The sequence below is a fragment of the Labrus mixtus genome, chromosome 15 (assembly GCF_963584025.1).
Source record: "Labrus mixtus chromosome 15, fLabMix1.1, whole genome shotgun sequence".
Classification (NCBI taxonomy): domain Eukaryota; kingdom Metazoa; phylum Chordata; class Actinopteri; order Labriformes; family Labridae; genus Labrus; species Labrus mixtus.
The window spans coordinates 18,172,913-18,188,396 of record NC_083626.1 but is presented as its reverse complement, the minus strand read 5'-3'; the positions used below and the strand labels follow the sequence as shown (position 1 = coordinate 18,188,396).

General features: G+C 39.6%; 1 protein-coding gene across 1 annotated transcript in view; it reads left to right on the top strand.

The window, feature by feature from the left end:
• The window catches only part of LOC132989398 (prickle-like protein 2), a 38,309-nt gene that overhangs the window by 20,644 nt on the left and 2,181 nt on the right, over positions 1–15,484 (top strand). The window contains exons 2-8 of the mRNA XM_061057008.1: positions 8,558–8,742; positions 12,057–12,170; positions 12,295–12,432; positions 12,803–13,006; positions 13,568–13,754; positions 14,389–14,543; positions 14,673–15,474. Coding sequence (XP_060912991.1) covers positions 8,611–8,742; positions 12,057–12,170; positions 12,295–12,432; positions 12,803–13,006; positions 13,568–13,754; positions 14,389–14,543; positions 14,673–15,474 — 1,732 coding nt within the window. The 5' untranslated portion in view covers positions 8,558–8,610. The remainder of the gene's footprint in view (positions 1–8,557; positions 8,743–12,056; positions 12,171–12,294; positions 12,433–12,802; positions 13,007–13,567; positions 13,755–14,388; positions 14,544–14,672; positions 15,475–15,484) is intronic.

The window sequence follows — 15,484 nt, the reverse complement described above, 5'->3', positions numbered from 1 at the left end:
TTTTTTTGCGCTTGCAGCGCTCAAAACCTCCATTTAAGAGCCCTTCTCGTCTACGCTTACTGTTGCTAGGTTACCAAAGGTCGCTCACGGCACTCCCCTCAGTAGAGACTAAGTTCTGTTTTTTTTTTATTGCTCCGTATGCTAAGTAAGCTCTTATTTAGGGAAATCCACAGAAAAACATAAGAACGAAGTAAAGGAATCATGTCCTGACATAAACAGCAGCTTTAGACCTGAAATTTTTACACTCAAAAAGACGAGTCAGATGAGTTATTGGTCGATGAGGTAGAAATTACATTGATGAGCAGCAATGTTCCAAAATCTAATCTAAATTTGAAAGCATTGTGAAGGCAGTGACAAAAACATCATATGCAGAGGGTGTCACTGTGCTTAGGGCGCTGAGTGATGATTGGCATTGGTTTAGTAAAGAAGATGAACGCTTCCAGCACAAAAAAATCGGCGTTAGTAAAAAAAAAAAAAAGTCCAAATCAAGGGGATTATTATTGACACAAAAAGGAGCCATCTTTGATTTTTTTTTTCTTCATCAGTTATGTCCACAGAGCTTAAAGAAACTTTTCTTGGCTATAAAATATGAACGTATCGGCCTTTTTCATTTTTGTACAAAAGCCAAACTAATTGTGCTGAATGTCAGCTGATCTTTTTATCGATCATTTATTGTATTTATACAGTTTTGATTCATCAATTGTTTTCTCTAATTACCTTCTTTGCATGGGGAAAATGTTACTGCTGGACATCAAAATGTCCTTGCTTATCACTTACAGTAGTTCTTTAGACTGTCCAACTGAGCGACACTCAAGCCCGCAGCTAACTCTAAAAATTTGCATTTTGGATTTTGAATGATTGACCTTTATGCACTTTGTCACATCCTATTTTTGTCCCGCGCAACTCCCCAAGTCTCCAGGGGACATCTTGTTGGTTTGGTGCTTTGCAGATTTATAGAGAAGGCCTGTGGGCAGACTACTGACATATTTATCTATATATATATATATATATATATATACATATATATAAAAGGTAAAAACAATCTTAAAAACCTTTTCCACAGAACTCTGGCTTTAATATTTCATCAGTTGTGCTGAGTCTTTGAACATGTACTTCTGTTGAAAGTAGTAAAGTGCAGCAATTACCCACAAGGAACAGAGAGTAACATCCTGAGTTACATGTGATTTGAGTTGTTCCACGCACATAGTAACATCCACACACACGCACGGCATTCATAAATCCTGAGCTATTGTTTGCTACTGTGCTGCAGTAGGGTCCACAACATGCAAAGGATGATTAATGACTGCGGGTTGGAATAATAATTTCACACAGTGTTTGTTTACTATGAAATAATTGACTACATACGGCAATGAGATTAGCTGACAAACAAGAACCTGTTGAGACGATTAGTACTCTCTTTTGTTTGGCTTCTGTGGATTTGAGTGGACACAGGAGTCAACACATTCACTTTTCAAAACTATGTCTATTCTGTCGAAGCCTGTAATATTCAGGAAATTTGTCAACCAAGAGGCATTTTAATTTGGTTGTAATACTATACCGGGGTGATAGATAAGGATGTTTTTGCTTTCACATGGCATCTATAGTTGATTTTGATGGGTTTTGCTCTTGCTGTGACGAGTTAATGGAGCCTTGGTAAGGCTCTGTGCTTCAGCAGAGCACCTCCTCTCATGTCAGCTTTTACATAAATAAGAGCTTTTTCTCTCCATCACTCCCTCTCCTTCTCTTTCTCTCATGCACACCCACACAGAGCCTGTCAGAGGCACATGAGGATGGGAGGAGGAAGGAGGGAGGTGGGTGAAGCATGACACGTGGAAAAGGGAACGCGTTGCTCTTAACACTGCATCTACAGCCCTCTCGCTATTGTTTCCCGATATTCTTTTTTCTTTCTCCGTCTGTTTTCACATACCGTGTGTATAAAAGGGTACTTTCTCTGATTGAAAGTGGTGCTGTTGTGATTTTTATTGGCAGAGCATCTTCTCTTTGTACTCAAAATTATCCAATTACACAAGATCTTCTCTCCTCAGGCACAGAGATGTTGATTAATCTCAGCTAATTTATGTGTAAATGAAGACAGTGCTAATTGGATCTTACTGAAGGAAAAGCAAATTATAGAAGAAACCAAATTCAGATTCAGTGATAGTTTATGATCTGTAAAACATGATACGCCTAAAGCATGGACGTTATCCATTATATAACTGTGCTATGGTGTGTGACAAAATCACACCTAAAGGAAGTTCAATGCTTCTCAACAGACATTGGTCGAAAGACAAAAAAAAAAAGAGTGGTTTCTCTGTGCTTGGTCTTTATCTTTCACATCAATAGAATCATATATTTCTTCAGACACTAGTAAATAATGACTGTTGTTCAAGACTTTGCACACTTATCAGTTGCCACGGCAACTTGCAGAGTTTTTATCCAACTGACCTACAGTTTTCTTACCGCTGCCTCACCGAGGTAAACTTGTCTTATTCTCGATTCACTGGTCTCTGCAACCGTGTAAAAATAAAAGTGAAAGTCATTGTGAAATAATTACATTAATAAGTCTTTTGTTCCCCAGAGCCAACCCATTGCTTGATTCTGATTAATTGAATCTGTGAAATAGGCACAATTAAATGAATGGGTTTGACCTCATGACAAAGTAACTTGAAAGCAGTAGGTGACGAGTTATAATTATACTGTAGCAACCAAAACACAAACTAACCTCCCTCTGAAGCTTTTTTAACATGTGAAATTATGATTTTCTCCTGATGTGTATTTCTGAGACTGTTCAAAGGATTACTGTAGAAATTGACAAAAACAAAACACTTATATGAAACATAAATGCACATGTTATCCACTTATAGTGGACACATTTAAGTAATCAGCCTCCAAGATCTGGAGGACACATCAAATATTAAATTGGAATTCACCTGTGTGCAATGAAGGAGTTTGAATCCATATAAATTATTCTCTATCTGCAATGTATTTTTTTAAAAGGGTACATATCCTCCAGGTTTGAACTCGAAAGCCACGGGCAAAAGTTAAATAAAAGTGCCAAAATTACCATACAGTCACGTGATTTGTTATTTCCTCAGGAGTGGGTGCTACTTTAAAGTCTTTTTAAGTATATAAAATATTCATTTTGGAAGTATGGTCCTGTTTAGAGTATAATATATATGTGTGCTTTCAGATCATTGTTAAGTTGCAACCGTGAAAAACTATCAACCAGGACATATTTACTCATTCATCCGATGAAAATAGGATCACGTCTGGCTCCTACAACCAATCAAGTTTGGTCCACAAACCAATCCATGATGTCATGGAGGCTCAATATGTTTCTTTCTGACAGTCGATGGGAGGGTTCAACATTATCATTTAAAAACCCCAAACAGGGCCGGCTCTTGGCATAAGCCATATAGGCGGTCGCCTAGAGCGCCACATGCCCACTGAACACCCCCCCCCCCCCCCCCCCCCCCCCAAAAAAAAATAAAAATACTTCGAGGGCCAGTCGGCGCCCATTTTCGCCCTTCCCTCGTATTCTGTCTAACAAATGAACATATAAAGACATAATGAATGACAGAATAATAAACTTTGCATCCCTGTTGTTATACAGGGGGGGGGGGGGGGGGGCGGGGCGGCAGCTGGTGTGTAAATATGAAGACACACCTTACTCTATGAAAACGGTATGTTGTCAGACAATAATAATATTTAACTGTTGTAACAGTTTTAGTGCCATTAGTAATGTCCTACCTTGCACAGGAGGTGACTATTATTCTTCACATGAAAATGTCAAAACAACAACAAGTACATGACACCACCACCATCAACACCACCACAACGCACTGTTTATTTTTTTTGCAATTTAGTGAGCCATTCAGTGGCACCCATAACATTACTGGTGCTAATTGAAATGTCATTGTGGTGTAAAGGTCAAATATTGAGTAAAAACAGTGAAAAGGCAAAGATAGATGTTTGTAATGAGTGCAGAGAAGACGTTCAGCAGAGGGCACTGAGTGTGCAGCTTGTTATTTCAGACGTTCACTCCTGCATGGGATTTCACTGATTAGTTCCTCTTATCTGGGTGGAGGTGTATTGATTTGTGAGGAAGACTACGAGCAATCTGTTGGTCCTGTAAGACTCAAGATTGACTATATCTGCTTTAGACTTTTAAAAACTATCTATAACAAGGGCCTGATCCTTCCACAACTGTGCTCCAAAACAACAAACACATGATCCCTAATTATAAACTTAAATAAGCTTTTTATAGAGTTTCACTTTTCCAACATCTCACATTCTTCTTAAGAAAGTTTAGGGCATTCAATTATACCACTAAATGTAATTAATTAAATCAGTAGTTACCAGTCGTTTCTTTTTTAACTTATACTTAACTTCCCTTTGATCTGATCATTTTTAAGTATTACCACCATGTATTAAAAATAATAGATAATTTATTATTAACTAGACTGTTAGTCTCTAGGGTACAGCTCTGTTAGGACATGGGATCGTTCACCAAAGCATGAAAAAATTGGCCCCAATATGCAATCGTATACTTCCACGAAGTAAACAAATTACAAGAATATCTTAATCACAAAACAGAGACAAAAATGTCTCCCCCCCAATATATTTTTGTGATGCATTACTTACCCAAAAGTATGCCTCCTCCATGGAACAGAAGTTCACAACTCATCTTTCCTCTGTACTTGTGTTGCTGGGGAAGAACAGAGGAGTGTGTTATGACTAACCATGTCGGCCTGGCAAGTGTGTATTACGTCAAAAAGTCACACACTCATCATCAGCAGCCTTCTGTACCAGCTGAATGTGCATTCAGTCAAAAGTATGGCTGTAAAGACTACTCATTACCTTGGAACAGTTTGACACCAAAGCTGTGTCTTTGTTTAACAATGCACAGTAGAGACATACAGTATATCTTAACAAGCAGGGTGTGAAGGGACCATTAATCGAAGCACTGGTGCACAAAGCGATGCTGTCATCCCCTCCGTCTAACAATGTGTGCCTAAAATGAATGTCACAAGTAAGATAAGTCTCACTTTTTAAACAAAACAACCAACTGGCTGCTTAAATGTTTCTATTTTCAGTTATTCAGTTATCTGCTACAAACTCAAACAATATGTATTACTGCCTTCCAGCCCGTTAGCATCATACTAATGCACATCATCTCCACGTCACAGGACTTCATCAACCACGTTTCTGGGGTCTGAACTAGGCTGTGGACCTCAATCAGATCGTATATAGAATCTAACAACAACAACATACGTTCATTTCTTATACAGCTACATAGTTAATGTTATTTGACCACATATAAAACGTATTGCAGGTTATTTACATTTCTATGCCCCTTATTGCTAGCTGGTGAGCTCGGCCATTGGATAGACTGAAGAGCTGAAATGCATTTTCAGGCAGTTGACTTTAGTATGACCATTGAGCTCATGACCCATTGTTAAAAATAATGGCCCATTTTGGGTATTTATCACATGCACAAAATTGCATCCCATGAATTTGAATGCTTTACGTACTCAATGTGAAGTCTCATGAGAATTATAATTGATAGCATGTGGTTTTGGACACAGCCACTCTCAGTATTTCATGAAAAGATGGAAGCTGCTGGTTTAAACCAGTCACAGCAGGTGCAGTAACACATTAATTGTGGCGTTGTTACATTTTTAAGATTCATTGTTGTGTATGCTAGCACTGAATTGGCATTCACAATAAGGCCCAAGCTTTCTGTGGAAAATGGCTTTTAAAGCCCTTTGGAAATATATTTTATTTATTAAAAGGAATATTCTGGCATTAAGGAAAATGTACTGTTTCATACCGAGTTAAAAGGTGAGATAATCTCTGATGTTAGAAGCAGTTTCTTTAAATGTTTAGTCAAGTTAAGCTAAGATAAGTGATCCATTTCTAAATAAACCATAAGTGAAGATAAGCATCCTCTTTTAAGTACTTTCATGGTATTACTTTCCGACCAGATGGATCAAGTTTGGGATGAGTCACATATTGGCTTTCTTGCCAGTTATGTGTGGTACTGTTATAAATGCTTTATGGCCTCCTCAACCCCCTTCCAACGAAGTGTGCGTTAAATACACATTTGAGGATTTTGTTATCTTTGTACAAAGGCTTTCTCCTGCCATAACTTTAATGTTAAGCTAACCTAACCAGCTGCTGTGTTCTGCTACATGTCGACATGTTATGTAGACGAGTAGTATCAATCTTTTCATCTCAGCTCTTGGCAGGATCTACCAATAAGCATATTTCTAAAATGAAAACATTACATTTTACTTAATGGACCAGTAGAAATCAGCATAATTGTCCACAATGTCCATCTTGTATATCGATATTTTCATGTGACTACCAACTGCCAGAACAGATTTTTCAAAATATGTGCTTAACAAAAACATCAAGTGATTTATAGGACCACAAAGCTAGGTAATACAAACAAATAACAACTACCCTCTGAGCTAAAGCTTCTTCTGAACCTGGTCTGTTTTCTTATCGCCAAAATATGTCACGGTGGAACTGGTGGCAAACTGGTGCAACAGGCTGCAGTCTTCCCAGCAGGCCTCTTTCACTGTGCCTCCATACACTAATGAAGAACAGCCTCAGGCCAGACTGGAGGCTCAAGGTTACATACCTGTGATGTATCCACAGAAAGAAATCAGCAGAACCCATCTTAGAGAGATAAACAGTACTCAGCTCTGCTGGATGGAGGCTGACTCACTGGCAGGGTCTGTGGTGATGTCTGCTGTTCCTTGGCCACAGCTTAAGCTCTGTTTTTTTCTGATTTCTAATCTGCTGTGGAAGTGTTGCTGTGTGAAAAATCTCTAAAAAAGACCTGGTTCGAGGAGAAATCGTTTCGAGTCAGAAATGTCAGAGCCTGTTCGCACCTTCTCATCGTACATTGTGCGGTAGTGTTTTAGTCAGTGGACAGCAGTGACCTTGATACATGACCTACAGAAAGCAAAGGAAGAAAAAAAAAACATCCAATCTGATGTCTCTGTTTTCTGTGCTGGAATGTCCACTTCACATCCAACAGATTACATCAAAACACCATGAGGCAACTCAACAATCAATTTGAATTATCTTTTCATTTATATTAGCCTCTGAAAATGTATTAATCAACATTTGTTTCCCTCCACTTTGCGCTAATTAACTGTCATATCTCTCCACTCGTCAGCTTTCAAAATAACAAGCCATGAGATGTAAAGTCATTCTTGCTCTTGTTGCTGGCTCACTAGATATCTTAGTTGCCTATAAAATGAGTTGCATTTCATTTTCATACTTTAGTAGCAGAGGCGATACCTAGTGCTGTTAATTATTCATGTGTCAGTAATGCGCGCAGCTGGTCTCCTCTCAAACAGCGAGAGGGAGGAGAAGACTGAATTGATCTCCATTCAGACATTGGAGTAAAGTCATGAATGCAGATAGAGCGGTGTCTGTTTATAATGATGTCTAAGGTCTGCATCATTTTTTGTGATAATGTGTTTTTTTATATTATACCAATATGTTCATGTCTAGAGGGAAATAATGTTGGTCCACCACTTTGGTCCAGATGGAAATACTGATTTTGCCGTTCTCCGACTTTCCCATTTGCGGCAATATTAGGGTCAAATTTTTGTATGTAAATGCATGTCTAGGCAGCTATTTTACAGATATTTTGTATTTATATTTGTGGTCCCCAGTGGATAAGTCTTTCTTATCGCTGAACTTTTTATCCAGCACTGTCATTAAGTTCAAAGTTTAAATGTTTCTAATACTTCTTACGACCATGAGTTGTACTTGTGTTTAATGCTAGCAGTGCTTAGCAAATGCTACTGTGTCAGTTTGTTAAAATAAGATGTATGATAGCAAGCTACTGTTAGCATTAAGCTTAAAGCCCCGCTGTTACAAAGTTCAACCCAAATCCTATCTAGCAGTGCTGTTGATTCATCATATTAAATCAATATACCTTTTAAGAATATGCATCACAATCTATTTTATTTTTTATTTTTTAAATTCAGACAATATAGTTTTTAACTTTTTTTTTTTCTACAGCTGCTATACCTGATGTTATAAACCAAAAGTCAAAATCTTTAGCTTTAGCTCCTCCCACATAACCCAGACTCTCATCAGCCCCAAAGTCAGTAAAACATCAAGTAATGTGAATGCTGAACTCTTCTTTATGCGTTACATTAATGCCCACTGGACTTTAAAAATGTATCTTCCTTACATGCACTCTGTGAGTTGTTACACACACTAAGATTTTTTTTTCTCATAGTCCACTGCACAGCTCCTACATTGCACCTTTTGTAATTTTTTTATATTTTATATTTTACATTTTTTAATTCTATTTTATATATTGTAATAGCTTCTTATACTGTATTATTTAAGTTGTTGCTTGTTCTGCTTTATTTCCTTGTTAATTATTTAGCACCAATACACCAAGTCAAATTCCTTGTATGTGTAAATGTACTTGGCAATAAACCCCGATTCTGATTGTGAGTCAGAGAAGATTAAGACTTCAAGATGTCCTTTGACTCTATCTTGTCTGTTTCCTTCCCAGGTATACTTGTGTCCACAGAAGCGGCCCGTGTAGAGGAGCATGTTGTGACAGCCATGTCTCTGGAGATGGAGAAGACCATCACCAAGCTGTTGTATGACTTCCAGAGGAACTCCACTTCTGATGATGACTCTGGATGTGCACTGGAGGAGTACGTCTGGGTTCCTCCTGGCCTCAGTCCTGAGCAGGTAAATAATATTCACAAACAAAATTCAGCTTGCTTATGCAACACTTTCCTGTCACTCCTCATTGCTCCATTAGCTGAAGCTTTGCTTTTTTGTGATCCAGCATAGTCAGACCATATCAAATTGAACTGAACCGGTCAGAAGAATTAATTTATTCAGGATAAAGTGTCAGTGGCATTTTACTGTTAATCCTGAGATGGAAAATGAACCGATTTGAAAACGAGACGTGGAATCATTATTGGGGTTTTTATCCCTGCATGGGGATTTAACCTTTTAAGAAGGGGAAGTCGAGAATGTTATATAAGTCTGCTGTCAGGCTTTCCATGGAGGAAAAAATTGTCAGGACATTTTCAGCTGCCATTGTGAAAGCTGATATTGTGTGGGAACAAGTTCTGAGTCACATGGAAAGACAACCAAAAATAAGATCATGTGAAGTAACAGAAGCCTGATTATATTGAAAAACGGAAATGTGGCCTGAATCATTTTATCAGTTGACAAAAAAAAAACCTTTTTCTGCTTTTGGATGAAGACCCTAATACAGAGAGAAAAAAAAATCCCCAGAGGAAAAGAAATCTATTCCCATCCTATTAAGATTTTTTTTTAATATCTTTGTATTGATTTATATTGGGATTCATATATATACATTTTCAACATATACTGTGACTCTACATAATAAGAGAAAGGGTCACTTTGGTGCTGTTAACAAACCAGAGTAATGACGCCTTTTGTTTAGGAAGCCTCAGTTTCTTCCGTGTGTTGGTGCGTCTTTGCTGTTTTAAACCCAAAGGAATGAAAGTAATTGAGTCAGTGAATGTTTGGATGAATTTAATTGGAAATGTTTTTGTTTGCATCCAGGTTTCACTATTCCCTGTCTGGACTCATTTGCAGTTTAAACGCCTTTTAATTGCATGCATGACCAAGCTAATGTAATTAATTGTGCACATCCAGATATCCACTATTTGGTTTTTGTTCATTTTTTCCCTCTGTTTTTATTTTTTATTTTTTATTTATTATGCAGTTCTAGCATAAGATATATGCATTTCTGTACAACGAGATTTTGGATGAACAAAAGAGCTGTCTTTATTAAGTAAGGGCAGCACTCTAATACAACAGGCCTCCTAGGGTTCTGTTCACAGATGACAGGTCGTGCTGATAACAGTCATTTTCTCCAGTCAGCCATCTTGACAGGCTGCTGAAAGAGGCTGCGATCTTTCTGATCCAACAGGGGGTGCAGGCAATTGTAACTGTCTGTTGTTTTATATATATATACACTTGAATGTGATTTTTAAGCATGTCACTTTGGGTTTGTTTCTGCAGAATGTCATTAATGGGACTCACATTGACATGGCTTCATGTTGCACAGTTCATGAAGCTGTCAGATGTGAAAAAAATTTGAACTACATTTCCTGGAACTTAGGGTTCATATTTGTTGGCATTGCCTTTTTGACATGTTTATTCCCCAAATTTCTGACGAAAAATGTTCCTGACTGTGGTGCCTATGGGTGAACTATGGACTACTCATGACCTCTGACCTCATTTCTAACAGATACACTCACTGTATTCATTAAAGGTACAAAAATAATGGTTGCAATACATCAAACTCGGGCACATTTTTCTCTTCCTCGTCCTACTCTTTTTAAAGCCTCATATGTTTAAACTGTAAATAAAGATTCTATTAAGCAGCCACAATTTTAGTTCATCATCTTCAAAGCAGAAGTACCACACATTACCTTGTGAATTCTAGCTGGTTTTCTCAGATGGAAGATAATTTAGTAGCGTCAGATTTGTAACCTCTTATCAAATCAAATAATAATATTGGAAAATTATCTCTACAGAATGGCCAGTTTTTGCAGCATTGTAGACAAAGAATGCAGAATGCTGCATCAGAGTGAAAACTCTTTCACTTTTAAAGCTTACTTGTGTCAAGCTTTCCTTATCTGATTTGAGATTCTGAAAATAGGTTCATCATCTCAAATAACTGAAAATATGCCTGCGGTTTGGTGTCGCCCTCCATAGCATAGAATTAAACAAGAGGGTGGGTCATAGAGAGTATGAGGGGCAGCACTTAGAGAGACATATTTCCTCTTTCTCTCACTCTCCACCCCACCGATTATGGAAATTGGATCTCAACAACTTGAACAGAATAGATCTTTACAGCATGCTGAAAGCTAGCTCACTTTGTTTCAAAGGCTGTTTCGCTGAAAATCACAGACAAGTGCCAAGATTGCTTTCCGTTGTTTGAGTGTTTACCAATCAGGGTTTCCTCGTTTTCACCCGCTAACATGCAAATAGAAAGGGAGGCTCAGGCCAGCGCGACAAGGGGCTTCTGCATCATGAATTCTAATGTCAATACAAGTATGGGTAACTGAGATTTCCTCAAAGCATTGTGAATATTAGCTGTTTAAATTTTTAAGAACCTGATGCTGTTCAAGGATGTGTGTCTGCAGCAGCAACACAGAGCACATTGTAAATCCCAGACACCAATTTCCAAGGGCAGAGATATTGAAGGGTAGAGGCAAAACAAATTCTATTTGCTTGAAGACCATGATGAATTAATTTAAAAGTAATTTCAGATTAATTTAGGTGGGTCTGTCGCAATGAATTAATGGAATACGGTAGATAATGTAACCAACCAACAAAGTCCTGCAACCAATACAACAACAAAGGTCGATTGTTCCCCTGAAAGTCAATGAAATGGTTTTATTATAAACAAAACACTAACTAAAATACATTCATATTTTAAGAGCCTAAACCTTATGAAAGTAGGACTGTATCACAATTTCTTCTTCTTTTATAACATGCACTTTGCATCGTGATAGTTTCCAAAGTGTTGCCATGTTGGTTATAAACATGTTAGGCATTTAGAGAGCACAACTGCTGATTCAGGGAAGATTTTTTTAATAGGGCAGAAAAAGTCACCTGTTGGACAAACTCTGATCTGTTATCATGGGCAAACATGAGAGACAATGTTTGCATTGTGGAAGTTTTACACCAAAAAAGGTCACTAAAAGAAAAAATCTGTATCGGAATCGGCTGAATTGTTATTTGAAACTTTTTGAACACATATTGGTCCTGGTTTTCATAATCAGTCCATGCTGGCATTCATCTAGTGGCCAGAAAAAAACAATTTGAAATGACGGCTTATGTTGCTTCACATCTGCTGGGTGTAGAAATTGAGAACTGTTCTCTAAAATGTGAAATACCAGATCAAATTCACCCTGTCACAGTATGCTATTGTTGATTAAAAGTCGTTTCCACTTCCCAAAGCTTTTATACTTAAAGGCAGTACAGGAACTTTATTGTTGGTGTTTTTGCAGGTGCATCAGTATTATAACTCCTTACCAGAAGAGAAGGTCCCCTACATAAACAGCCCTGGAGAGAAGCACCGCATCAAACAATTGCTGCATCAGTTGCCGCCACATGACAATGAGGTAAATAAACACAGCAATTCCCTCATTTGCACACTCAGTTTCTCTATGTGGGTGTAAAATCCAGCAGCCAGGAAGTGTCCCAGGTTTTAATGCCGATGCCTGATGATGAATCATGTTCGTTCAGGTGCGTTATTGTAACGCGTTGGATGAGGACGAGAAACGAGAGCTGAAGCTCTTCAGCAACCAGCGGAAAAAGGACAACTTGGGCAGAGGCAACGTTCGTCCTTTCCCTCTCACCATCAATGGGGCCATTTGTGACAAGGTAAAATCTGCAACTACCCTTCTATCCTCTTATGCACTCTCATCCTCCATTTGGCACATAGTTTATATCAATGAGCCTTTTGAGAATGTAACTTCCTCTTTTTTTACTGTAAACTCAGCCTACATTCTTTCACATTCTCGGTTTTGCTTGCACGGGCTCTTTTTGATGTTTCGTAAGATAGATGAGACTGATAAGAAAACATTTCAATCTTAGAAAGATAAGAGGGATTTCAAGTGGCATCTTCTTAGTCTCCCTCTTCACTTCTTAGTTTGTAGCTATCTTTTTCTCTGCCTCTTCTTCCTCCTCTACATTATCCCTTTTCTGCTGTTTTCTTCTCTCCTCGCCTTCCCCTTTCTCTGCTCCTGTACAGTGTGGGGGTCAAATAAACGGAGGGGACATTGTGGTTTTTGCAGCACGGGCAGGTCATGGACAATGCTGGCACCCCCATTGCTTTGTTTGTGGCATGTGTGAGGAACTATTGGTGGATCTCATCTACTTCTACCAGGACGGAAAGATCTTCTGTGGCCGGCACCATGCTGAGAGGCAGAAGCCTCGCTGCTGCGCCTGTGATGAGGTGCAACTGCCTAAGCCTTGAGCTCTCAGGGTTTGAAATGGCTGAATGGTTCCTAGCTCAGAGACTTGGACTTGGTTGAATCTGATCTGAGAGAAAATATGTCTCAGCTTTCATGCTGTTTCTCAAAAAGTGCTTGTTATCTAATCATAATGTGTGACAAGCAGGCCAGAGATAATAATAAAAACTCTGGCCAATGTGTTCAGCACTAAATGAAGTCTTGTATCTTTAGTTTAAATATAAAACAGTTTAGTAGGTTAATAGTAAATCTGTCAAGGACTTGCACAGGGGGTATATAGTGAAGTTATTTTAAATGCAATAATATCATTTTTATATACGTAAGTAATAAAAAAATGACTTAATTCTAGAGTCCTTAGGTTAAAAGGATAAGAACTACTGTCTAAGAGAAACCTTAAGAAGATTATGAAATAATAATGAACCAAGCATGACGGGTTGAAGCTCCCCAAGAATAATCACTCACTTAACATTTACTCATAACCTCAGTTCAACTTCATGGACTCTCTGAGTATCTTTGCTGATCAGTGTGATGTTTGGGTCACGCAGATAATCTTTGCTGATGAATGCACTGAGGCAGAGGGCCGGCACTGGCACATGAAGCACTTCTGTTGCTACGAGTGTGCGACCACTCTCGGCGGTCAGCGCTACATCATGAAGGACGGGCGGCCACACTGCTGCAACTGCTTCGAGTCCCTTTACGCAGAGTACTGTGACGCATGCGGAGAGCACATAGGTAAGGCACACTCAGCGTTCATTAGTGCTGCAGGAAGTCCTCTTAACATACACTAACTGTAACCAAAACACACTGACATGTTTTTTCTAACACTGACAGCCGTTTATTGTAAATGTGGGTGTTATCAGCTCTGTGGGCCACAGCTGTGGAGAGGTGGAGTCAGTGCAGTGAGATGTGGAATGTTATTATCATACCAAGCTCTGGTAACAGTGAAAGAGTGTATTTCAGTGGAGGCTCCCATGTTGTATCCAGATGGGGGCCGTGAAAGATGATTACCTCCTCTGGCTGGGGAGCAGAGTTGAAGAAATATATTTTCAATATCTTGCAAACCCGAGTGATCAAGGCTTGGCACAATTCCTTCATAGGAGAAAAAAAAGCCACGTTTATGCATTTATCATTTCAGCTTTATGGGCATATCTCACAAAAAAGGAACTTGCTGTGGGTGAAATTATTACCTGAGCGGACCTAATAGAATATCACTTTTACAGCAGTGTCAGAGAGAGCTGCCATCACATCAGCATAACTAAGCTGTTAAAGTGAGACCCTCAGTGTATTAAATAATTAAGTTGTTTCTGGTACATTTTAAAATTAAATGTCTGTTTTTTTTTTTGTTTTTTTTTTCATATTACCAAAGGTATTGACCAAGGCCAAATGACGTATGATGGTCAGCACTGGCACGCAACTGAGGAATGTTTTTGCTGTGCTCGTTGCAAGCGCTCCTTGCTGGGCCGCCCCTTCCTGCCAAAGCAGGGTCAGATCTTCTGCTCACGTTCCTGCAGTGCCGGGCAGGTGGGTTAAAAAAAAAAAAAAAAAAAACACCAAAAAAAAGTATTGTTTTTTTTTTGGAGTAAAAGATACGAGCACTCAAACAAACATCAAATATCATTTAAATCAGTGTGTTTCATTTTAACCAATCAGGATCCAGATGAGTCCGATTCTTCTGACTCTGCCTTCCAAAGTGCCCGTTCTCGTGAATCACGCCACAGCACCAAGATTGGGAAAAAGGAGCGCAGAAATGCTGAGCAGGAGCGGAGGAGTGGGGAAGCACGCCAGTCGGCTCCTCCACCCATGCCCGACCGCCTGTCTGCTGAAAGTGATCCCCTCTCTGGACAGATGGACCGTTTGAGCCTCTCATCGAGCCAGACCCCGAGCAGGACACCTAACCGCACCCCCAGCCGCACTCCTAGCCGTGCCCCAAGCCTTAACCAGGTGTGGATGAGCCGGGATGAGCCCTATGTCCCTGCTGCATATGAGGGCCCCCAGCTGGCACCCTCCCCCACACCAGCACCTATACATATGCTGGGCCAGTGTAACCTCAGGCAGGGCTACAATCCCAACCCGAACTCTCATCCTCCAGCTCAGACTCCAGCAAACCCGGTGAAGAGGCCAGATTCCTGGGGAAAGGAACCAGGCAACGCCAAGAGGGCCCCTATGGCCGCTTTGAGGGGACACTCCTTTAACGAGAACTGGACCCATCACAGCCAGGATGAGTTCAGGCCCAATAAGCTACGCACCCAGATGAGCTTCAACGAGATGTCTAGCCAGAGTCAGGGCTTCTCTGACAAAAGGAGCATCAGCTTGCATGGATTCCAGAGAGATGGGAGACCCCCGCTGACCAGGAGGAACCCCATCAACGCCATGAGCTTCAATGAGCCCCTCACTCCTCTAGAACAGACTCCTCGTGGCTCCATTGACTCCCTCACTGTGTCTAATGCTACAGGTAAAGTAAT